Source organism: Anser anser (genome assembly GCF_964211835.1).
Source record: "Anser anser genome assembly, chromosome: 3".
Taxonomy (NCBI): Eukaryota; Metazoa; Chordata; class Aves; order Anseriformes; family Anatidae; genus Anser; species Anser anser.
The window spans coordinates 121,912,145-121,937,533 of record NC_139722.1 but is presented as its reverse complement, the minus strand read 5'-3'; the positions used below and the strand labels follow the sequence as shown (position 1 = coordinate 121,937,533).

Genomic DNA, 25,389 nt, shown 5'->3' with positions numbered 1-25,389 from the left:
AAAGTGTAAGTTCAGAGGAGCACGAACTGGTACCACAGGTTTACGCTTGCCGGTGCTTTGTTCAAGTGCACTGAGAGCTCCGTTGCCTGTGGAAAGGGTGGAGGGAGCAAACACAGAACTGAAATTTCCTGAGAGGCACCTGAAAGGATCTGTTTGGGGCAGAGTTTGACCTCTAGTGTTTCTCTTTATGATGAAATGAAAAGTTCAGCTAGGCAGCTTGTGCCTTCTGTGTAATGCAAAACGCTGTGAAAGGGAGAACGATGACTCTGAAGTGGTCCTATGGTGGAATAGAACAGTAATTAGTGCCCCCCCCGCCCCCCAAACCTATGTTAATGAATTGACTAGTGGAAAGCCAAAATATTTAAAGAAAAGAGAGTGCAGTTTCAGTGTTCTCTCAGTTGAAAAGCATTTCAAATCTGGTACATCTGAACTGAAGCTTGTAAAACCAGCTTCAAGCACCTGAGTGAGTAAACGGTCTCACTTCAGAGGTGCACATTTGTTGCCTTTGGTGAGAACTTGCTAAGAAGTGCTGGATTCCTTAGGCTTCTGATTCCCAAAATTGAATCTTAATGTTGTTATCCAGCTTTTAGCAGAGAGTCAAATTTTGGGAAGCTGCGCTGATTTCACTGTTTTAAAACAGTCTGGAGCAATAGAGTATATAAAAAGTGAATCCTGTTAAAACTCTGCTCAATTAGATCTGGGAACTTGCTCATTTTGATGCAAAAGGAATTTATATTGACTTTGAAGTACATGGTTCTCACAGCAGTTGTCTCTGCTTTTCAGATTACAGATAAGCGAGTATCCCGAAAACATGCCATATTGGAAGTGGTGGATGGCCAGGTTCGCATCAAACCGGTAACTTAAATCTCTCTGATTATGCGTATAGAGCCAACCTATAATTATACAATTTTAGATTTTCCTGTGATGTTATGCTTCATCTGAGAATAGCATTCAGTTCACCTTGCTCTCTTTTCGTAGTCCTTGTTTTCCCATTACTGCGTAATTCTGTCTGTAGGTAACGTTACTAACTTTCTCTTGCAGAAGAGTTGTTGGGTGAATTAAAAGAAAACAAAACACTGCAGAGGTTTGATCATTACTATGTAGTCCTGTTTACAATTTTGAGACAGGGATCCATTCTCTATACTGACTGCCTCTCTCTTCTTCAGAAATCTCTCTGAATTTACAGCTTTTGCGTCTTGATCAAAGCATGTCCTTTTTGCAAATAAACTCAGTTGTAATAAACCTAATCAAGCCGCCTTCTTTTTAAAAAATTGAAATGTTGGTACAATAGTTGACTTGTCAAATCTTTATATAGTTGCAGTTGATTCGGATGTTATGCATAGGCTATACTGAGGTATGAGATATGATTGTGGTAGTTTCTGTTTTTTATAGATTAATGACTGTTTTGGTCACCAGTGCTGGGAGGGCTGAATGGAGCTGCTTTGGTATCACAAACCTGTTATTTGTGCTGTGGTTGGTGGTTCTCAGATTTGGGCATCACTTCGGTCCATGGCTTTTTCTCTGTGACTGCCTCATAGGATTTGAATGCAAATGGCAGTTCATATCCTTGTTCTCTAATCCATATAATGGTAGCCCTGCGAACTTGACCTGTGGCCCTCTCCTCTAGGGGAAACCTGCCAGGAGCTTGCTTACCTGTGGTGCAGGTAAACTTGAAAAGTAATAGGCAAAACACCAGTTCATGCAATCTTTTTTTTTTTTTTTGTGGTGTTGTGCTCATCAGCTTGGATTGAAACTTTAGGGATCAATTGTAGATATTTAAAAACAAACCAAAAAAAAAAAAGCAGAACTATTTGAACTAGTTAGTGGTAACTCGTGTATCTGCCTTTTTTTGTCTTTAACGTTTCAACATTGCAGCATTGCTGTAGCTATTACTGTGGCATAAGGGCTTTGTTGTATATGACAGAACTGTGGGAGGGAGTTATAGAAACATAATGTACATGCTTTTTGTATTTTTGTATATTGTATATATGCTAAACATATGTACATGCTTTTTTAATCTTAAAAAAAAAATATGCTGATTGTTCTTTCTATCTCACAGATTCATGTAAATCCATGCTTTTATCAGTCTCCTGAGAATGGTCGTCTTCTGCCGTTGGAAGCACATGAATGGCACTCATTGAAATTTGGTGATAGCTTTTCCCTACTGGTTGACAAATATATTTTCAAGGTCATTTCTGCTCATCCTGTGGAGAGCACAGTAAGGTATCAATACCTGCAAAAAATGACGCTGTTCTCACTAACGGCTTTTTCTTACCGTTAAGTAAAATCTTTCTCACTTAAGGTCTGAATAGGTATGCCCACAAACCATGAAGTCTAGGAGGTGAATTGACAAATGGTCTCAGTGCTAGAAATGTGGGGTTTTGGATTTGTTTTTAGTGTCCCTCCACTCAGTAAATTCTTTGAAGTGTTAAATTTGAGGATGAGTTGAACTTCTCTTGAAATGAAATATAATGGTTTTGAGTAATGCAAATGTTGCTTAACTTTAGCACACAGCAAACCGTTTTTTTCTAATATATGACCAATGGCAAATGTCTTAAATGCAGCACGAAATTGATTAAAGAATTTGAGTCGTTACGTCTGTAAAGTCAAATAACTTTTTTGAATTCAAAGATGAAAGTGAGAAGTAAATGGAGGTAATTCGTACAAAAAAATCTGTTTCTTATTTCGTAAGAAGCACATAGCAATTCGTATTTAGGAGGGAGCTAATATAAGCAATTAAACTGATTTATAGTAAAAACAGATTCTAAGCTGTAACTTCAACTTCATCAAAGTTTTATCATGGCATTGACTATTACAAATTAGATACTCGGTCAACAGAAACACTGCAGTAAGGATCAGCAATGATTGGAAAATTGTTCATTCAAAGTTCTTTCAATGGAAGTTAAACAAGAAGGTATCTTGATTTCCTTTGTTAGTTGATGCAAGAGTATGTTAGATTCTATTTAGAAGTGTATTAATGGTAAAAGTTCAGATCAGCCTCTGTTCAGGTTAAAAGTACGTGTTCATATTTATGATGAGTTTGTTCAACAAAATTACTTTGTTTTCTCAGAAACAATCCAGAGGTTGCAGAAGCAGCAGCAAGTGTTCATCCTGTTGAGATGTCCTGTAGTCTGTCATTAGTAGAGCCGTCGTGTTCCACCTCTGAGATGCAGGGAATTGCAAAAATAAGACAAAATGACTCTAATTCTATGCTTCTGGTGGGTCTTTAATTTTTTAAATATTTGCAAGCATGTGTTGAAAATGAAGCAAAGGTGTTTTCTAAATTCTTTTTCCTGAAAAGTGAATAAATTTCTATTGTGTATTTCTGTTTATGATGATTATGTTACGGCATTTTGTTCTCTGAAATATACAAAAATCATGTAGCTATTTCTACATGAAGATTTTGGCATAACAATATTAGAGCTGAACATAGTACTGCAAAACAGTCTTAAATTCTGGTCTATGTATCAATAACTGCTCGCAAGTATGTTTGAAGGCCCAGGGTAACAAATGGCTCTTCTTCCAGCCAGGGTAAAAGACTCTGAAATTTATATCTGGAGATACTATAGTTAGACTGTAGATGCCTTGTACGGGCTGTGAGTGTACTAGCAGCCTGTTTCATTTGAATCATATATCTGTGATGGAGTGGTGGTGTCAAAATCCTAACAAATGCACAAGTAAACAGCCCTTCTGTTTTTCCCTGGCAGCCAGCATTTCGTCCAGCAAAATAGTGTTTTCAAAGCTAGCATTGTCTGTTGGTTTTATTGTTACTGAGTAAAAATGGCCTGCAGAAAGTCTGATAATCCCTCTGGCTCCGTACAGTATTCTTTTTCTTAAAGCTTCTGTTGTATATCCATCATCACTGTGCTAAAATAGGGATATGTTGGGCAACATCATTGTACAGTAGATAACAAGTAAGTCCAATAAATGTCAGCCCTTACTGTAGTAATCCAGGCTGTGTGTGAAGGACATAATCACGCACAAACTTGTGTTCTAGTTTTTATCTCCTCTTTTGTACCTAGTAAAAGGAACTAAACAGTAAATAATGTTTCAGGTTCCTCCTTGTGATGATGATGAAAATGAACAGTCAAAATCTATTCAAAGGAAGAGGGTGCTTCCGTCTTGGATGCTGGAAAGTGACCTCCTGGTTGAGAGGATTTCTAAGCCTGCAGTGAAAGGAGGTAGGTTTGCATGCCACTACACATTGATGCGCTTTGATCTCATTTTCTTAAATGATAATTGTGGTGGTAGAAAATATTAATTCATTACTTTATTTTTCCATGTTCTGTGCCTGGCAAGAGACAGAGACTTCAGAAACTTAATTCTGTTGTCCATATGATTAATGACAGAGGAGATGTAACAGGGCTCTTTCTGATTGTTGTTGTGTTTTTTTTTTTCCCCTGGTAGTGTTTTTTTAATTATTATTATTATTTTTTGTTGTGTTTTTTTGTCTGTGCCAGGTAGTAGTACTCTTTCTGGACACCTGACAATGCGGTGTCCTGGTGGAGTCCTTTTCTATAAAAAGTTTATGTTTTGCAAAGGGTGTAAATTCTACACAGTTTCTGTACTGTTAATTCCTGGCCTTTTCCACATACAAGTAACCAATTTATTCCATTGTAGTTTAGGTTCTCCTAATATCAGTTTCTTCTTTCTGAACGCGTTTTGCAGCAGATGGAAACGTAACAAAAATGGTATCATGGCCCTAGCTTTTTCCTGGCTGTATACGCAGAAGATACTTCAGCACAGAGACCTCCTGGTTTTCTAGGATATGAAGCGTTCCAAAGAGAGACACAACATTCACTTTCTCTGTCAGTTACTGGTTGATGAAATAATAAAGTATGATGTGATTCTCTAGGCAAGTAGGCATACCTTGATTCTACTATGTCATAATTAATTTGCTTGTATAAGCTGGTAATCTGAAGTGATATTTATATGAAAGGTCAGTAGTAAAAAGTCCTAGGGTATTTTGTTTACCATTTACACAGCAGGAGCTGATCAGGTTAATTGTCAGTCATACTGATACAGTTGGTCCAGAATATCCTTTGCCCCCTTTTTTCTCCAACAAGCTTTCTCTGAATTTTTTTCAATCTAAAAAGTAGTTTTTATTCCTGTAAGCAGAATTAAATTGGGAGTACAGGAAGTGGAAAAAATTGTGGAAGTTGCATGTGCAACTGCTGCTATTCCTCACACTTCTTGCCTGGTGTTCTACGCAGATATAAGTTTAGATTTCTACTGCAGTCAGGATTTCACTGTAGAAGTTGTGTTCCAAAAGTATTATTATTTTTTTTTTTAGGTACTAGAAAGATAAAATGCCAAGAAAGGAGAGAAAGCAATATGGAATCATTAAAATCAGATGTAAACATGCTGCAGAGAAAAAGATTAGCTTCTGAAATTGAAGAGAATTTGATAGATGAAGAGGAAAGGAGCTGTTTGTCCCCCCCTTCATCTGAGGTAACTTTTTGCTCACAGCAAAACCTGTATTTCAAAAATAAGAACCTAGTTGGCAATGTCATAGTGTAAGGTTGGGTTTGCAATGTTAATTATGTGTTCTGCTTGTGATTTGTTGTGTTTAACAGTTGTTTTTGAAATGCCAGTTCATTGGACAGCTCTGCTGCAAGGATTCTGGATGCCTTTGGAGACTTGGTAACAAGTGTTTTTCTGCGCTTCTTTCTTGGGACCTGGAATCTAGGTTGTGCATGTTCCATGGAAATCCCAGACTTTCTGCTTTACAGCAGGCGGCCTGAGAGGCATGGGCCAAATTACTGGTCTGCTAGCCATGCTAACTGGCTTGGAGTTTGGTTTGTTTTTATGGAGAACCCTTTTCAGCGGTAGGTGATAGTATGACACTGACGTAACGCAGTTGTGGACTTTTTCCCCAAAGTGGTGCCATTCTAACTGGTTAAGTTTTATGGCCAGAAAATTATGATACAAGCCTCATCAACTGCTAAATTTTGTAGAAAGGTGGCAGAATGTGTTTATGCTATTTCAACAGGAATCAAAAAAGGAAAGAAAGTTGTCTGAAATCCAGAATGGTCTGTGGTCATGAGCAAACAGACTTCAGTCCTACTGACTGGTTAATGAAGGCTGTATGTCTTCAAAGTAAAACTGCGTTTATGGACAGTTACATACTTACTGATAGTACACTGCTAATAATGAAAAGATGTTTGTCATTGATAATGATCCTCAAAACACCTTCTGGTGAGAACAAACTAAGGCTTTTACTGATTTTTAAGTGAACAACCTGGAGTTCCTAGCCTCTAGCTCTAGGATTGCCTTGATCTGTTACAGGATTTGATAGAATGCTATTCGTTTGTATGCTTTATCAGTTCTGACACGGACAAGTGGTGTGTTGTTGTTGTTGTTATTATTATTATTATTTTAATCTTGAGGTTAATGAAATGATCTACTTGTGGAGAGTTTGAGCTTACCCGTCAAGGTAGTTTTAATATAACAGGATCTCTTAATCTGAAAAAGTGTTCTGAATGGTGAGCTTTGTTGGCGAGGAACATTTATACTAGCTGCAGTGCTGTTTTCTTTGTCAAATTGTAAGGTGAGTGACTATATAATTAATTGTTTTATTTAATAGGAGAAAATAAGTATGGCTTCATACTTAGAAACTGCAAAATTTCATAAATAGTTTTTATCTGAAGCATAGTGTAAGAAATTGCCTTCTGAGCTTTGTAGGAAAAATAATTATTACTTTTACTTGCACGAATAAGTCATAGAAAACTGAAACATTTAAATTTTATTATCAAAACCAAAATCACTCTTCTGCTGTCACATTTCAGCTGACTGAAGGAAATTTGCTGTAGGGCAAGAAGTGAAACGAATCCTAACACACAGTGCCAGCCATCCACCAGATGGCAGTGCAGTCATAGACACGTTATAATGAGTGCAAGTAATGCTGTTTGTTTTTTCCATGATTACGAACAGTTTTTTAATGAGTCATTATAAGAACTCTGATAGTGTTGAATCATCTTCCTCTGTATGTCTAAGGAGAGTAAAGTATGTAGTAGTGAGAAGTCACTAGTGGGAGCAGCAAGTTAGAAAAAGCGTCGTTTTGCACCTGAAGGCTTACTTCCTAAATTGCAATTGTTTAAGCATTTAGTTTGGGAGCCTCATAAAAGTCATCTTTGTCCCTGAGTTGACTCACTAAATACACTGCAGTCAGGACCATTTGATATTAATGCTGAATTTGTACTTTCTTAATCACATTGCTGTTCATATATAATTGTCTTCAGTTGTGGTTTACATGTTGTCAGATTTGCATTGAAAGGGACAAGATCAAATAGAAAACTACCAGCTGACTTTCAGTCCCTGCCAAACACATCAGTGAAAACGAAGTATAAGTTTACTGGAGCTGGAACTTCAGAGAAGGAACTGTAGAGAGGATAAACCTTTGAATAGTTCCGTAGTGTATCAAAGTAGCTCAGCCTTCAATAGAGGTGTGCTTCCAGATAATGTCTTGGTTACTGGGACATTGTTTTTGTCTTGGTTATTTCTCCTCCTATTCTTTATTTGAAGCAAGTGTCTCTTACTTTCAGTGTTATATATACATATTTTTAATTTAAAATGCAGTATTTGTCAAAACTGTTATCTTTGCCCGACAAGCTTTTTTTATTATTTTGAAGTCATGAGCTGAAGTGTTGCAGATATCTTCGGGGAAGGATTAAGCTCAAGGTGTATATGTATTGGTTCCGATATATCTCTCATATACAGATTAATATTATTTTTTTTAATGTGTATATATCTCCAATATATTTTGGCACTTAATAATTAAAATTGATTCTCATACAGGAATGTTCTAGATTACTATATCCTCACATGTATAACCCACATTCATTTTTAAGGAACAGTACTTTTAATCTAGAGTTAAACTAAAATGCTTAGACTGTTTACAGGTTGAGGTGGTAAGAGAGGTGCTTATGCATGTTGTGAGGGAACCACAGCTGAGGATGCAAATTCTAGGATAAGTTTTTCTGTATATTGTGTGTGTGATTTTTAACCTAAACCTTCCATTTGGCAGCTGTGTGTAGCAGCTTTTTTGACTATGAAAAGTGGAGAAGAAGATTTTGAGAACTGGAATGACAACATGGGATAGAGTTTGACCTTAATGCTTTTAATTCTGAATAGTGTAAATTTTCAGGTTGTTCAAAATGTAACCTTGTTCCACAGAATGCATCTGGATTTCCTCTTGAGAGTACCATGGGAAACATGGAAGGAAATGGCAAGACTGAAACAAAAAAAACTGGAAGTGCTATGGAGAAAAATGATAGGCAGCTGCATAGTAAACGGTCTAAAACAACAGGTCAGATCTCCAATAAAACAAATAGAATTGAGGAATCAGAAAACAAAGAACAGATCACTGGTTCTACAAGCCAACAAGCTCTCTGGGGCAGGATTTCCCAATATTTTGGTGCCCAGGAAGGGACTCATGAGCCTGATGCAGATCTGGATTATGAGACTGAAATTTCTGATACAACCAGAACTGTAGATGCTTCAGAAAGCTCCAAACAGATCAAGCGTAAGAGGACACCTTGCATGTATGGAACAGGCTGTTACAGGTAAAACAAAATTAAAACTAGCTTAAGTTAGCATACTATTAAGAAGTAACTTATTAGCTGTGGAAGAGAAAACAAGAATGTCACTGCAAGGTTTGATTTGGGAAAAAAAAAATCTTTCGGTAAGCATGGGACTGATAAGAAATAAATGGTGTAAATACAGCTTTAAAAGTGTAAAAGGAGGAGCCAGGAGGTCTTGTTAACTGCTAATAAAACCCAAAAGAGGGATGAAGTACTTCAGCAAATTACAAAACAAAGTGTTGTAGGAAATAAAAAAAAAAAAAAAAAAGAGGTCCATTTTTAAAAAGAAAAGAAATAACAAACCTGCATGTACTAGCCAAGTACAGGTACCAGCAGGGAAAAGAGGTGTAAATGGCTGCGGTGCCCAACATAGGACCTGTAGGCTTGTTTTATTAGCAGATAAAACTTTTACAGGAGAGAGTTGTATTTATTGAAGTAATTGCATGCTTTATGATTTGAATGTTTAAAATACTGTCTTATCATCCCCAAGTAATCAAAAATTATTTTTACTATAACTTCGCCAGTCAGGTTTTCTTGTTCAGCTTCTACTTCTTCCCTGGGAATACAATAAGCATACTTGCATATTCCTTTTCAACCCCTACCTGGTCAGCTTCTTTGGTGTATTTCAAGTGGAAATCTTTTTTCTTCCCTGTCTAACACTCAATTTGTGGTGAAAGATCTGTCGTACATATCTTCCGTGTGACACAGATGTTCCAGGGGAATTCTAAAACATCGGAACTTAGTGTATGCACTCCTGCTAATTTCTTCTGCCTGGAAAAAGATTTGGAGCGCCACCTGTTGCTAAGTCAAACCTAGTGGTGGTTTTGAGGCCAGACCAATGGCCAGAGAACTGTTGTAGAAGGCAACTTCGAGCTCTGGATAAAACCACATAAATCAGAAGTACAAAAGATGAGGCTAATCCAGGAAGCGGCCAGTGGGCCCAGTGATTTTCAGGGGGCTTGAAGAGTAGGAAGACCAGTGACTAGCATAAGTAAATGTATTGTTGTATATGCTCAATGTGCAAATAACTTTGTAAATCAAAAGCTTAAAGCTGCTGTGTTAAGTCATGTCAAATTTCTAGTTTTCATGCATCTTTTTCATGTACCTCTATTTTTGCCTTTAATGAATATAATGAAAATGTTAGACAATTAAGCTGATCCAATAGTACAAATGCGTCATTTAGTTTGCCCAGCTACTTTTAATTCCTCTCAGGCTAGCTTTCCCACGTATGGGGGTTAAGCTGATTTAATGCTCTGATATACTGAATGATTTCTAACCTTTAAGAAAGGAAATTTTAGTTAAAGTTGTGTGGAATAGGAATCTGCATGTGCGTGTTTGTTCTTAGGTCTTTATTCTAAAACTTTTGGCAGCAATACTTTCAGAAAGTACCACGTTATAAGAAAAAGCATGTCATGGAATAATACACAAGAAAATCTTACTCTGTAAGTATGAAGTACCAAAACATCAGCTTTGACTTCGAGGAAACTTTATGAGATTAGCAAGTCATTTCAGTTACCCGTATTTTTAACAGAACGTGTACTTAGTGTATTGTGAATGGATGCTTTAAAGGAAATAATCTATAGCATATTCAATTTTTCATTGTGTAGCATTTTTCTTGAGCCAAAATAGTTTGAGTTCCTAAGGAAGAGGAGCTGCCTTGAGTGCTCTTTTGAGTACAATGGGTAGTTGGTTTCTGTCTCCATCGCTTAGCCCTGTGAAAAATATCTTTTAACACTATCTAACAAGCTGCTCTGCAGGGGCCAACATCTTATGTGAGTGTTGTTTTGGTAATTGTGGCATTTCCTTGAAGTTTTTTCTGGGTGAAGTAAATCTGTTTTAAAACAAACAAAAAAACCCCAGACCACCAACCCTCTTGAAATCCTTAGGCTTTGCAAATGCTCTCCGGTCAGATATGTTTGTTATTCGTAAAATGTTGTTTATTCATAGACTAAGTGCTCTTCAGAGTTTGTCTTTATTTTATAAGCTCCTGTTAAGAGCACTTTTGGTAAGTGTGTAGTAAAACAGCCTGATCTGAAAGGGTTAAATGCTAGCTCTATTATTTTTATTGATTTCTCTAAGAAATACAAACATCTTGGAAATAGTTCTGAACCTGTGGCTCAGTTTACTAATTTATGGATTTGGAAACAATGCTTTTGAAAGAATTGAGGTTGATATCCACGTCTCATTCCAGAGATTCTTTTTTGTCATCGTATTTCAGTATTGGATTCTGCTTCTGAGATAGCCTGAAGCTTTACCAAACTGTAACAAACTGCTGTTACCGCTAGGAGGCGAAGTGCTCTGTGTACGTTGTGCAAAACCGTATTTGTTGTCATGTGGCTAGCTTTTTGAATACTTTTCTTCTTTTTCCTGTCTGTTGCTTGCTTTTCCAAAGTTGGAAGAAGAAGGAATGTAAAACAAACAAGCAAAAGATCCAAAGCCAACCCCCTTTTTGAAGGGTCGCTTAGAAGGTGTGGTAGACCTTCATCACTGAAACTATAACCCACAATTCTCCATATTTTTATTCATTTGCTTGTTTGCACTACAGTGTTCTGACTAAATGTGTATAATTTTTTCCCATAGCTGTCAGAGCAGGGCACAATAAACCTTTGGATTTGTATGTGCATTGTTTCAAACATTTTGCTCTTTGTTTATGAAAACTTATTATTTTTCCTTTCACCTTAAACTTGTAAATCCAGCAGCTGAAAACTTGTATTTCCTTTTTTTTTTTTGAGTTCTGTTTTCTAATAAAACTTGCAATTTGGAACTCAAAAATAGTACATGTGCACAGTTGTGGCATAACTTCAAGCTTGAATTCTATGGCTTTATAGCTAGTGCTGGCAATCCGTTACATCTTTTCTATCAGTTTCTGTAGTAGCTGAGAAAATAAACGTTAGGTGTGTCCTATGTGAATGGTGCCTCTGTGATTGTGAAAAGTGAGATATGGGAGAAACCCCATCTTCTGATTTTTAGGAATACTTTTAAGTTACTTTTGGTAGTTGCACAGATGAAAAGCTGTCCTAAATATTTCACTGAGCAATATTCGACTTGGGTTTGAGACAATTTCATTGATTCTTGTCATTTCTACTTGCATGGTTTTCTGCATTGCAACTTCAGAGCTCCTGTGAAGCATAGCAAAATTGCAGTAATTGTGGGGTGTGCTAATATGACTGTTTATGAGAATGCAAATCTGTCATAACTTTATTCTTAAAATATGCTTTTAGGCAGCATATAAACCTCAGCAACCTGGCTGCTGTTGGATCCACTCCAAAAGCTTTCTGGTTAGGCTGACATATTTGTACCTTCCAGCTTGGAAGTTTTTCTCTGCCATTTCCATAAGCTAGTGGATTCCAAAGAGGCTGCCAGACAATCAGTAGACAAGGGTGATGGCTGCAGGAGGCAGCGAGCTGCAGGTGATGACAGCTTCTTGGCCTTTAGCCCTTCTTGGCCGTTGTGTCCTCCCTACTTGTTGCTCTTGCTTTGACCTAATGCTGCTACTCCCAGCATACAGCAGGCCTTTCTCTAAACTGTTTTCCAAAATCTAAGCGTAAGTTGAGGGAGCAGTTATAGGAGCGCAACTCAAGTTGTAGCATATTTAGTTGTAATATCTAAATATTACAACAGGTTAAATATCTAGTGCCTAAAAATTCAAAACAAACGGAACGGAAGAGATGTGCACGTAAGCTTTAGATTTTTGCGAGATGGGATGCTGACTTTATACAAGCTATGCACATCTCTGCTTATATTTGTTTTGCTAGATATCATTGGACAACACATAGGAGTGGAATAAGCACAAGTTATCCAGGTAAAGGTAAGATAAAAGATGACGTTTGTACTAATCCTGAGCATCTGAAGTACAACATGTTTAAGATGCTCCATAGATAACACACATTTTGTGGAACATCATCTACCACCCCGAAGAATCGTAAGCCTAAGGATTTAGTAAGTGGGATGTACATATAAACCCCTTCATTTTTCTTCCTCCCTCTTCCCTTATTCTCTTGGGGTTTGTTTGGATTTGTTTTAATAAGGAGCAAAATAAGAACTTTGTTGCTCAAGTAGGTTTTGAAGAAATACTTTGAAAGGAAATGTGCATCTCCTAAAATACAGTAGTTTGTCTAAGTGGTAGCTATTAGGCCTTCTTTCCTCGGTGAATGCAATGAAATGTCTATCTTATCTTATTCTAGGAAAAAAAAACCACAAAAAATATTTCACAGAACATTAGTTGCTTCCATATTCCCTTGAGGAGATTAATTATGTCTCAGATGACTTTAAGTTCTTGCAAATTTTGCTATTAATTTAGCTTTATGCATTTAGAACTGAGAGCAAGTAAAACGATTTGGTTTCATCTCATTTATTTTTAAATGGGAAAAGAAATGAGCAGTCAGCTCCGTAAGGCCTGAATTTGGTATAAGAAGTGACATTTCCTGAGAACTCATGCTGGAATAAGTGGCAAGTAAATGCAACCTTGCAATGATTTCTAGTGAAACAGTATTTACTTATCCTGTAGGTTGCAGAAATTAACAGAAAAGACCATGATGAGAAAACTGTCACCTGTGTAAATATATCCAAGGGATGCTGTATTTTTTCATAATTAGTTCGTTGAAGAGTTCAGTTTGCTTTTTGTGTTCCTTGAGTGAAAGATACCAGGCAAATGGGGTCTAAAAGTATTGATATTAAATTTCTAATCCTATTCAAATGCCTAGAAGGAGGCCTGAATGGCTAGTAAAGCTCACAGTGCTTAACTAATCATTTTACAAAGCTGTAACAGAACAACTTTTTCTTGCGGTGGTAGTTGAAATGCTGAAATGAACATCAGCTGTTCCATATGAAGTTCGTAGCAGGTATTTGTGAATTTAAAGAAAAGAATACTTGTGAACAGTTGGGAAGCTCTATATGCAGCTAGCTTTTTCCCTGGCTTTGTTTATAAGCGCAGCTGTAACAAGTATAAATTAAAACAGTAATTATCCTGCAATATAAAGTTGTCACTCGTCTTGCCTGAGGCAAGCAGTTCACTTTTATAATTTGCACAAACACATTGAAGATTATATACTCAGGGAGTTAGTATGGTAAATCACTGAAGTGTTTGTGGAAGTCTTTTGGAAAATCATTTTTTAAAATATCTCATATTGCCTGCTTTTAAAAGTTATGCTTGGAAAAGGTGTTCCTAAAAGAAATCATAGGGAAAAAGTAGGTTTGCTTGTAGTAACAGTATGTTAACTTCATAATTTTTGTAGTGTGTTCTGGTCTGTTACATGAATTTCTCATGAAGTCAGTTGTTTTTCTGTGTTCTTTTTATCATCACTTAAAGTTTTATAAAGCTAACTGTTCTCTAAGTGGCATTTACAGCTGCCTTGTCTTGTATGGTGTGCATGCAAACCTATTGACTAGAAGCAGTTAAAATGTTCTTTCAGTGATCTGTGTGTATTTACTACTTGCTCTTTGTGGATTCAACTGTGTAAGTGTTGTAGAACAAAAGGATGTGCTCTCATTGCTTACACTGTTGTGACTCAGCTTATGTGCAGAGCCCTTAGGTCCTAACCATACAAGTTCCTGTCCTTATTGCTCAGATTATAATTGGATACCTCAAAAAAAAGTCATCGTAGCCACGGCAGTCTTGACAACATGGTCAATGTACTGTCCAGTGGACATTAGGAGTAATGTGGTGGTGTTCAAGTGAGTAATAACTTGCATATGCAACAGAAGTAGTAGTTGAGACAGATTGTCTGAAGCTATACATAATCTCCCAAGTGTGCAGAGAGTCTACATTTCTGCAGTTACCATACATTGGCCCTTCTGACTCAAGTTGAGGCTTCATTAGTAGCTTTATATAAAGCTTCTGTAGCTCCACAGTCAGCCACTGAGCAAAATTCATGCTGTATGATTACTTCAGTAGGTTGTGCATGTGTTGGAGATCTGAAAGGTAAAAACTGAAGGCAAATAGGAAAATTTCCATTTTACCTTCTTGTGGAGCACGTGCTGAGACAAAAATTAACTTCTGTTATCCTGAAAGTGGGTCTGCATAAAGTTAAACAGTAAAAGTTCCTATTTATGTAACGATCAAAAAACGAGTTGCCACTTACTCGGTAATGCCATTCTTATTTCCACTTGTCATGTTTAAACAGAACAGTCAGTTCTCAATATACGTATTCATCTTTTTGCAGGAAGAATCCCATTCACTTTCAGCAGTTCAGTCACCCTAACGATGATGATTATCATGAAACAGATATTTTAACTGAAGGTAACGATGATAACCGTCCTGAGTGTCCGTATGGAACCACTTGTTATAGGTAAGAAGCAGTAAATAAATAATTTTCCATATTTTATAGAATAAGACTGTTCTCCCCTGGAGTTAGTGATGCTAGAGTAATGAATAATTCTTGATGTTAACTCGTGAGGGTAGTATATTATTATGGCTCTTCTTAAATTCTTGCTGCTTTCCAAAGTTTACTGTGGATAGACTGCTACTTCCAGAGCAGCAAAATATTTGCAAAACATTTGGTAGTGATTTCAGCCTAGCAAACATGAATTCTTGACTTCTGTAAAGTATTCAGTAGCATAGAAATTGACCCTTTTCACTTCTCATTGTATAGCTAACCATTCTTTTACAAAAACAATTTATTCCTACGTGCTTTTCATGATCTATCATTTTTAGTTTAAAATTTGATAAAGCATGTTGAGACTATACAAAAGCTCTATTTTATGTTTATCAGTATTTGATAGAAAGCATAATTCAGGTAGCAGCAGTGTAGAATCCAGAATTCACTGTGTTGCACTTTCTTCTAAGCACTGCTGATTTTCTGAAAAATACAGTTTTACTATATTTTTTTCTTTACTGTCTAGATTTTACACCTTTATTTAGCAGATCGTAGAGCAGTTAGGTTGGAATGGACCTACAAAGATCATTGAGTCCAACTGCCTGACCCCTTCAGGGCTAACTAAAAGTTAAAGCGTATTATTCAGGGCATTGTCCAAATATCTCTTGTATACTGACAGGCTTGGGGCATCAACCACCTCTCTAGGAAGCCTGATTCACTGTTTGACCACCCTCATGGTAAAGAAATAGTTCTTAATATTCAATCTGAATCTTAATGGCTACTGTGTAGTTGGCACAATGGAGAAAAGCCTATTTTCTGAGGAAATAGCACTTCTGGGAGAGCATACTGAAACTTACAGCTGCTCTTAATAGAGATCATGTCTGAGCATTTTCTACAATCTCTTCCAGAAAGCATGATGATGATAATACTAAAGAGTGGCTTTATGAAAAGTAACAAAAAGAGGGTAGTTGGTTTTTTTTTTAAAAAATACTATATTTAGCTAATGCAGAAAAAAAGTTTATGCCAGTAATGAAATTACCAATGTGCTTTTCAGCAGTGCAGTGGTTACTTATCCAAAAACAAAACACAGAGAAAAGACAACCTCTGTGCTGTATATAACTTCATGACTTCTTGATCTGTATTTAATTCTTTTGGGGTAGAGAATATGAGGCATTCATGAAACAATGCTAATTCTTTAAACTTACCAACAGATGAAGTTTGAAGAGTTTTCTTATATTTTTTGTTGTCTTTATTTATTGGCTACTATTTGAAGTGAGTGTAATTGAGAGAATGATCTAAACATGATGTCTTGATTTAGGATTGAATGGTCTGATACTGATGATAGTAATAAAACATTGAAATGGTGCAGAAAAAAACTGCCTATTTTTTTTTGTAGGAAGCAATATTTCCATTTTTCATTCAGATAAATATCAATGTGTACACAATATACTTCAGGTTGGCAGTACGGGTAGAATTATAAATCTGGTTGAAGTTTCTGAATTTGTTACAAGCGGTGATAAAAATAAGTTTTTTTTTTTTTTTAGCTGAAGAGTAACTTTATTCTGTTCTGTTGAAGAATAAAACACATAAGCAAATGGTTTTACAAAGGCAGTCTTTGTGGCAAAGGTATTTTGTGAAGTATATGCACACTGCAGTTATATAAATTCGTCTCAAGTTTCAGGGAGTGCCAAAGGGAGTGTCATTTTGGAATAGTGGTCTTTAATTGCTATTTATTTTCAGAAGCAGAAAATAACCTAACTGAACTGGTTTTCTTAAAAAGTTAGAAACATCTAAATTTTTGGAGCAAAAATAAATGGGATTGAAACTCTTTTAGCATGCAGTCCTGAGAAAAGCCTTGTAGTATGCTAACAAGGTAAGCACAACACAAGTTAAACTAAGTTAATTTCTTTTATCCAGCGTTGGATAAATGTTTTGGGAGGGGTGTGGGAGGGACGAATTAAATTGGTGCGTGTTGATTACCTGTGTTAGTCACAGTTTGAATGAGGGAAGCATATTTTGGAGGTCCAAGAGCATGTTGTCTTCAAATTTTCTTTCATTGCTCTGATGCTATTGTTTCTGTAGAAGACAATGCAAAGTTGCAATGGAACTTATTGGATTGCAGCAGCATACTGTAGAAAGGAGTAATTCTTCCTGTCGCCTTCCTGTGTGGTCCTTTAAGACAATCAATTCTTTATAAATGCTGCAATTTTCCCAAACTGTTTAATTTGCTGATGAGTTAATTTCTCGTTTCAGGACGTTCATTGCTTTCTGATCTATGACTATATGCACAAAATACCAAGGAGGTCTGGGCCTCCAGTGACAAATCATGCTTTTGCTGTTTTATTTGCAGGAAGAATCCACAGCATAAGCTGGAATACAAGCACACTGCACCTCCAGGTAATATCACACCTTGTTCAATAGAATTCAAAGTGCTTGTATGTGGGGGAACAAACCAGCAATGGATACAAAAATTTTGGATTACAATGCTGTAAGATACTGGAAACGAAAAACACTATTTGTAACTTACTCTGCATTGCATTGCACTCTTGCTGTTCTTACGCTTGAGGTCTTGCCATTGTCTGTAATAAGGAAGGCTGCTTGGCCACTTCAGACTTGCGCTCACTTCAAGTGTTTATTGACTGAAGTGAGACAAGATAGGTCAGAGAATTGACATGGTTTGTATGCTCTTGTATCTTAGATATTGGGGGAAAAAAAACCAACGCCATACGGCATCTAAATAGTTTCACGAATGGCTATACATATACCATGTACATGGCATGCTGTGATATTACCAGATCTCTACCCTCTGTTCAGATCTGTAGTATAAGAATGAAAACTGGGAATATGCGTAGGTACTACTGAAGTGTTCAACATTTAGAATGGATACTGCAATAAATTATTTTTACAGCTTTTCTCCTGTTTTCTCCTGTCCCCATAGCAAAATATGTACACAGAAATGCTTCAGCTGCGAGGAGTGTTATATCTTGAGATTTCATTCTTGCTTTGTATTTTTATTTTGATAGGAATTTCTGGGGTAACACAATTTCTAAGTCTTGTGATGCTCTAAAGTAAAAATAGCAAGAATGCCTCCTTCCTTTAATATAACTAAAACTGAATTTGATTCCTTATTCTGAACTGTACTAGTCTTTCCTATTTCCGTAATTGTTGAAAAATATAGAGAGATTCTGTTTGTTTTGTGTGTTCTTAAAGAATTCAAATCGAAATTTGCATTTTTGTACTTTTTTTTGAGTATTGCACTTGGAGTTTTTTCCATGTGAAATCCCAATGCAATAAAGAACAACTCATGGCAGTACAGTTATGGACACGTAATGATCATGTAGTTTACTTAAACAATTGGGATTATGACATTAGTAAGGAGAAATTGCATTTACTGAAGCAATGGTGTAAAATGCTTAAATACTTTGAAGTACTTGAATTTTTTGTTTAATAATACCAGTCTTAGTGAGATCGTTGTGGGGAGGGAATGGTTTATAATTGCAAGAAAAAGTTAATTTGGTGAATCTCTCAGGAATCATTCAATACAGAATAGTTTTTTGTTGGGGGGGGGGGGGCTCTTGTGAACATGGCATACTCATTGCAGTGTTCGTTTTAATAGATCGGTTGCTTATTCACAGTCTATGTGAATGACTGCTACTAGATTGTACTCTGTCCTCACTAGTAACTTTTATTTCATTAGGAACTGACAGACGAACCCGACAGCGAACTTCAAAGAATGGTTAGTATGTTCTAATTGTGTGAATGGGCGCATCCATGTCTACCCTGCTTTGTTTTTTGGGTCATTTAAAAGTCATGCAGATGATAATACTTACCTGAGGAAAAAACTATTATTTCGCTTCAGTGAAACCCTGCTTGCTTTTTTACAAATAGTAGTGCTGAAATTCAGTTTGTGCTAAGCTACCTGGATGAGCATACTTCTACTTCTCTGGAAGCAGACAGGAAATCAAACTGATGTTTCACCTTTGAAAAAGACATGGCTAAATTGTATGCTCTTTCCATACATACAAGGGTTGTAATTGGATAGAAGGACCTGATACTTCATATACAACTAGATAAGATTCTGTGAAGAGTGATTGCTTTTCAAACCATTATATATTCCTTCTGTGTTGCACTGTCCTTTAACTATCAAATAATATCTGTGCTAATGAGCTTTTCTTGTATGTACTCTGAGGTATCTGTTTCAAGTGAGGTACTGTCTTGTTAGGGCTGAAGTGTAGAAGAAGGTTAATGCCTTTGAGTTGGGGGCAGCTTTTGCTGTAGACTACATACGTATCCTTCTTTCTTCAGTTTCAAGTCTTCAGTGGGGATTATGTAGTAGCACAGGCTCTCTTTATGATGTAAACTCTAAAACTCTATCCAAATATATCTTCTGTTTGCCAGCAGTGCACCTAGCTTGCTTTGCTGCTGTCAACAACGTTAATTTATGTGTTGCATGTGTACAGACTCCAGGTTTTTAAAACCTTCAGGTCTGTTTCCAGACTTCTTTTGTTTCAGCTTCCATATGTGAAGCTTTCTAAAATAATTTAAAAGTGAGCTTTAAAGAGCAGTCTGAAAGTCTAATGATATTCACTCTTCACTTTCCTTACATGAATGGTAGATACCATGCGCACACCTCCCAGCAGGTGGCCAGTCAAGAATGGCTATATATAGAAAAGAGTTATCTTGTGAACTCATGAAGCTTGAACATGGAAGTGAAAATCAACTCTTCATACTAAATAAGAACCAGGAAAAAAATCATATTCTCTGCACAGGGAGCGAAAGGGAATTTGCTAATTAAAATACTGTTCTTAATGCTGACTCTTTTTTTCCCCAAAGTCTTATTGACTAACTTGCTTAGTTCTCTTTAGGGCAAAGCTCTTAAAAGGTTAGACTCAGTAAGTTCTTATCTGAGGCAGCCACATTAAGCCATGCAAGGTCACACAGACAGACAGGACTCCGTTAAACTTTATTTCATGCTGTGTGGCACTGCTGCACTGTTGAGCACAGCAGAATTAATTTCCATGCAAATATGTTTAAATTCCAGCAGACATGAAGAAAGGATACTGACTATGTGACATTTGACATGTTTAGTTTTTAATGTCTTTAGGCTAATTGCCACCAAAGGGATTGCAAATTGCTTGTAGGGAATGAGATCTATGTTGTGAGATATAATCCAAGGGAGCTATAATGTAAGGGAGAAAGTAAGAAGAAGAAGAAAGAGTTGGTGCTGTCACTAAATTGTTACTACTAAATTGACAGTACCTAGATGAATGACATGCTATTGCTGTGGATCGTGCAGCATTCTCTTGCACACTTCTTCCTAGTTTTTCCAGCAAGCTAAGCAACTAACTTCCAGATTTTTTTTTTAAAGAGGTGGTCAGTAAGCTTGTCTCCCTATGGAGCCTATATTTCAAGAGAAAGTTTCAAGGTCATCTTTATAAATGTGGTATCAGAGAAAAGGCGGAATTGTGTTTAATGAGCTGCTTTGGGGGCTATAGGGCTGAATTAAACTGTAACAGAAAGAGGTGGAGTGTGAAGATATGGAAAGAAATGCATTATTCACTACAAGAACCTAAAAGCATTGACCTACAGGGAGGAAAAATATGGTATGCTCCTACGTTTTTAGGAAAACAGCAAAATACGTATTTTGATGGAAGTAATGAATACTTTGCCAGAATTCCTATTTCTATTGTAAAATACCACCTGAAGTGCTGTGAAAGTGAAGAATGGCTTTTCTTTGCTAAGTAGGTCTTGGGCTTATTTTTGTAAGTGTAATCTGAGAAGAGGGATTTTGTTCTTGCCATATTTAGCATCTTTGTTATGACCTTTCCCCCTCTGAGACGATTCATTCTGTAACACCATGGGCTGGGATTCCTATAAGAAATTCTGCTGGTATGGGTAAACATGGAAGTGATTAACTTCATCTGAAGACTGATGGACAACAAACCAGCAAGCATTATAGTGGATTGCAGCTCACATTGTCAGTTGGCATTTTCAGGATTTTCTGCTAGGTTGTGCACAGTCAATCGTTCAAAGAATGTAAATTTTAGGAATTTTTCTCAACTTCTTTCTGTGGCTGTCACATGTACCCGACGTTATTCTAGGAGGTCATTCAGTGTCTCTATAACACAATTTACGCATAAAATAGTGCATCTTTGAGGGACTTGGCTAATGCTCTAAATGCTTTAGGAATCCTTGGATGAGAATTGCTAGAGATCATAAAACATTAATCAGACGATAACATAATTCTGGAATACTAATGTTCCCTCTAGTGAAAAATGCAACTGATAGAGGATGGGATCTGACTACGCAAGATACTGGTGTTCTCTTTTGATCACCACATGCACACAGCTTGAGTATCTGGGGCTTTGACCTCAGGTTGCTAAGAAATACTTAGGGTTGACATAAAAATTGATCTGGACTGGGGTCTACAGCTGAGGAAAAATATGTATCTATAATTTCATATAACAGATAATGACAAAAATTGACAGAACGACAACAGACAAATTATCTTTATGAGATTGTTGACAGGTTATCTCTACGCAAGATAAAGGAAAACATACAGAGGCTGAGAAGAGGAATGAATATGGTTTTACTCAGGGATATGACTTAAGGACAGAATAACATGATCGGCATATTAATGCAGTGTGGTTAATGAGAAACTGTGCACACGTAATAAAATGGAAATAGTGAAAAAAGGGAGATAGTGTAAGCTTGTAGAACATGTTAATAAGCATGTCTATCAAAATCAGGAAGCAGTGGGAATAAACTTGTTGAAAGTTCACAGCTGCTGATAAATAAAAGGAGAATGCACTACCGCCATGGTAGTGTCTGTACAAAGCTGCTGCCAAATCAATGCTCCAAATAGCAGAATTGGTTTAAATGGGTGAATTTGCCAACATATTTGAACAATTAAAGAAATACTGCAAGACAAGCTGTCCAAAAAAAGCTTGGGAATGTGAAGCGAGCAGCATCCATTCCTTGTAAAGAGAGGTTTATTAGTCTTAGATTCCTGCCAATATGGAATATTGTGAAATAGTATGAAGGCAGAAGGCAAATGCACTGCAAAATGATAAGTTTTGAAGATAGAAGGTTAGAAGACTGTATAAGAAAATAGGCTAAGTGAACTGGGAAACAGGTAGGCTGCATTCAGCTTGGAAAAGAAGTGTTCAGTGTTTGGCATTTCCTTAACCCTTGTTCAGTAAGGAAGCACAAACTATCCAGTGTAGATCCAAGCTGAGAACTTAAGAGGTGAGGGGTCTAGCAGATTATTTTCTGTCACAAGAGCCTCAGGAAACACCAGGAAATAAAAGCTGTGTAAGATTCTCAGAGAATGAGAGTATAAAATAGCTTCTGTGTGTATGAATGAAGACAAAATGTAGGGGCAAAATAGCCATCTAGCAATAGTCAGACACCAAACAATACAACTTTCTTAACGTTTATATATAGAAGTAGGCTGCAATGTGTATTCCTTTTTTGTTGTCTTTTGCTTAGAAGGTAAATCTGATACCATTAATACCAGTGACAAAGGGTGTTTTCATTTCAAGATAAACAGAAGTTAAATAGTACTTAGAAACTTGCACACCCTGGGATCCAGTCTCGGGGTATACGTGGCTCTTGAAAATCATGAATAATGGGTGTGATCATAGAGACTAGAGAGAGAAGCCAGGAAGTTGTATGCTAATCAACTTAAACTCTGGTTTGGCAGTTAGGAGGCCATATACTGGTTTCAAAGTGGTAGTAGAAAATGTGGCCTCTGTTTACAGTTGTTTGAAACCAGCCTGGTTCTGTGACAGCTCTCAGAGAATTATGGTTAGAGACAACAGGTGAGTATTGTGTCTGATAATGTTGCACAGGGAGCAGAGGATGGACATTATACTTGGACACAGTACATGGATGGGAGGACTTGCAGTCTGTGCCCTGGAGGGGACAGAGTAGGGACGCGGAATCGTTGTAAATTGGAGAGAGAAAATAAATGTAATTTGTAATATACTGTGTTCTGTGCAATGAAGGGTAATCAGCTACATCATTTCTTAGCTTTTAAGTAGTAGTTCTGCAGAAACAGGCCATGGGCTGTAATACGCGGTATCTTAATGCTCTTTTTCAATATTTTGAGAAACGTAGCTATGAAAAGTGTTCATAGTGTTGATTCTTTTTTTTCTTATTAACCAGATGATTGTAGGTTAAGCACATAGTACCTTATGTCTGTCCAGAATGGTCAGTGCTTTACCTGGAGCTCTGTTTGGGCCGTGACATTGTGAAAAACACTTGTATTCCAGAAAAGAGCATCAAAGATCAGATGTACAGAAAGCATGACAGATAAGGGGAAAATCAAAGGTAGTGTAGCCTAGATTAAAAAAAAAAGAAAAAGAAAAAGAAACATGAAATAAAACATGCTGCAAAGAGACAAGTAATAGGCTTCTGGCTTCACTGTGAAGAGAAATTTGGATTTAAGCCACTAGGGAAAGCTTTCTAGACAGATAAGCACTGCAGTAGGTGTCAGAGAGAGGTGGTAAAATGTTTCGTGAGTTTTGAAAATCTAACCGAAAATTGTCAGAATTGGTGCTTTAGTTGATTCTTTCCCTTTTAGAGACAGGTTAACTAGATAGTCTCTGGATGGTCTTTTTATTTCTACATTTGTGATTCATGAATATATTATTACTTTTCTGTCCCTACAGGAAAAAGGGCTTTGGAGGAAGACAGTGACAATGATGGTGAACCAAATGAATACGATCTTAATGACAGCTTCATAGACGATGAGGAAGAGGAGTGTGAACCTACTGATGAAGATTCTGATTGGGAACCAAGTTTAGAAGACAAGGATAATGAAGATGTCGAAACACTTGTGAAAGAAGCACATAGATTTGTTAAGACCAAAAAGTAGCTGCACTGAATAAAATTAAGAATGTCTGATCCAGTTATGTTAAAACTCAAATGTGCAAGGAGAGGAATTGCATTGAAAACTACTTTATTCTCAGTGATGTAGGCACTATAGGAAGATTTTAACAGGGCTAAGGGGATTCAGCAATACCATTCCTTTTGGGTGTATTTTGCGATATTTTTGTTCTATGAAGTGGTGGAGCCAAATGATTAAGCTCTGGGATTATATTGTGTGTCAGCTGCAGTAGGACTCTTTAAAAATAGAAATTTCTCAGTTATTTCTTCTCCAACACCATTAGGGTGTCAGTTTTAAACACAATTTTAAAGCTTTGTAATGCTTTGTCTTCCTGTGTTTGAAATAAATAGTGACATGAGGAAGTCTTTAGTTTTGCTGAAACACAATATATACTGGAATGAAGAGGAGCTAGACTTCATACCTGCCGTATTGCAGGCTGATTCTTGGCCATCACTGGGGAAATCTCTCTAAGCCATATTATGTGTCCTTTACAGTTAGTGTAACCTTAAATTTCATTAATCTGCTACTAGCTTTCATTTTAGATGTCTTTTATTTGATTGTCTTTATGTACGGTAGTTAAATACTGGTTATCTAAATAATTTCAGAACAGTATCTAAATGTACTGAACCTCTGCTCATGTCCCGGCACCAGTTATGGTGTATTTGCTCCACTTACAATACCAGTTTCAGTACATGTAAATCACTGTAACTGTGGTCAGTTAACAACAAAGCTGAAGTCTTAATGACTGTATTTTTGCACAATTAAACTTGTACTATACTGTGGGAAATGCTTGTAACTGTGTCTCTGTGATTTCTAAAGGCTGTGTTGGAAGATCTTGCCCTTTACAACTTTGCTGAGCTTGAGTTAAAACTTTTTAGTGTTTTTCAGGGCAGATGCCTGAAGCCTTGTTAATTTGGGGTGCTTTTTTGATGCATAATACTGAAATCCAGCATGGTAAGCATACTTGCTTGGCTCTGTGAATTTGCCTAATTATGATGGGATAATAGGCGTCCAAATATACCTGAACATATTAGTTGGATGATGAAATGCTTGTTGCAGGTGAACTTCAGGGAATATGTGTGTTCCAGCTGATTGGTTTTCTGCAGCCTGTCCCATGAAGCACTGCATGAAGAAAAATGCCATGGTCCATGGCTTCAGAAGAAGCAATGTTTGTAGTAATGTCCTACCTGTTTAATATGGCTTTGCAGTATTTTTAAAATACGTTTATGCAGTTACAGCAACATAGTTGGTTCTACCTAGTAGTTCTAGGTTCTATCTAGAAGTAGTTCTTGATGTTGCATGATAGGTAAAGATTTATCACTGATACCTAAGGACTGAAAAAATCATGGTGAAAGCTGTTGTATAAGGGTAACTGAAGTTAAGAGTATTTGCTGCTTTTCTATTTTCCTTAACAGCAGTATATATTTCTGTCCTTCTAGATCAATGAACTGGTAACTCCAAGACATTTGAATATTGATCGAAACTACTCAGTTTGAGGTACAGATGAGACTGCTCAGACAATTACCAGACACTTAAATGTCAAGTTATCCAGTGTTGTCAGTCAGGTATGCACTACAATTTGGTGGACTGAGTCTAAAGC

General features: G+C 36.8%; 1 protein-coding gene across 9 annotated transcripts in view; it reads left to right on the top strand.

Moving 5' to 3' along the window:
- Positions 1–24,581, top strand: part of APLF (aprataxin and PNKP like factor) — a 37,568-nt gene extending 12,987 nt beyond the window's left edge. For 4 of the 9 annotated variants that reach the window (XM_083828205.1, XM_083828204.1, XM_083828206.1 and 1 more), the window contains exons 2-12: positions 784–855; positions 2,060–2,223; positions 3,071–3,218; positions 4,055–4,181; positions 5,294–5,451; positions 8,176–8,564; positions 9,953–10,024; positions 14,744–14,869; positions 17,247–17,293; positions 18,594–18,632; positions 23,572–24,581. In XM_083828205.1, the coding sequence (XP_083684331.1) occupies positions 3,120–3,218; positions 4,055–4,181; positions 5,294–5,451; positions 8,176–8,564; positions 9,953–10,024; positions 14,744–14,869; positions 17,247–17,293; positions 18,594–18,632; positions 23,572–23,777 (1,263 nt within the window). In that variant the 5' untranslated portion in view covers positions 784–855; positions 2,060–2,223; positions 3,071–3,119 and the 3' untranslated portion in view covers positions 23,778–24,581. Of the gene's footprint in view, positions 1–783; positions 856–2,059; positions 2,224–3,070; positions 3,219–4,054; positions 4,182–5,293; positions 5,452–8,175; positions 8,565–9,952; positions 10,025–12,337; positions 12,391–14,743; positions 14,870–15,575; positions 15,634–16,676; positions 16,770–17,246; positions 17,294–18,593; positions 18,634–23,571 lie in introns of those variants that run through there. The other 5 variants (XM_083828207.1, XM_083828202.1, XR_014581275.1 and 2 more) reach the window with 4 other exon arrangements.
- The last annotated feature ends 808 nt before the right edge of the window (positions 24,582–25,389 follow it).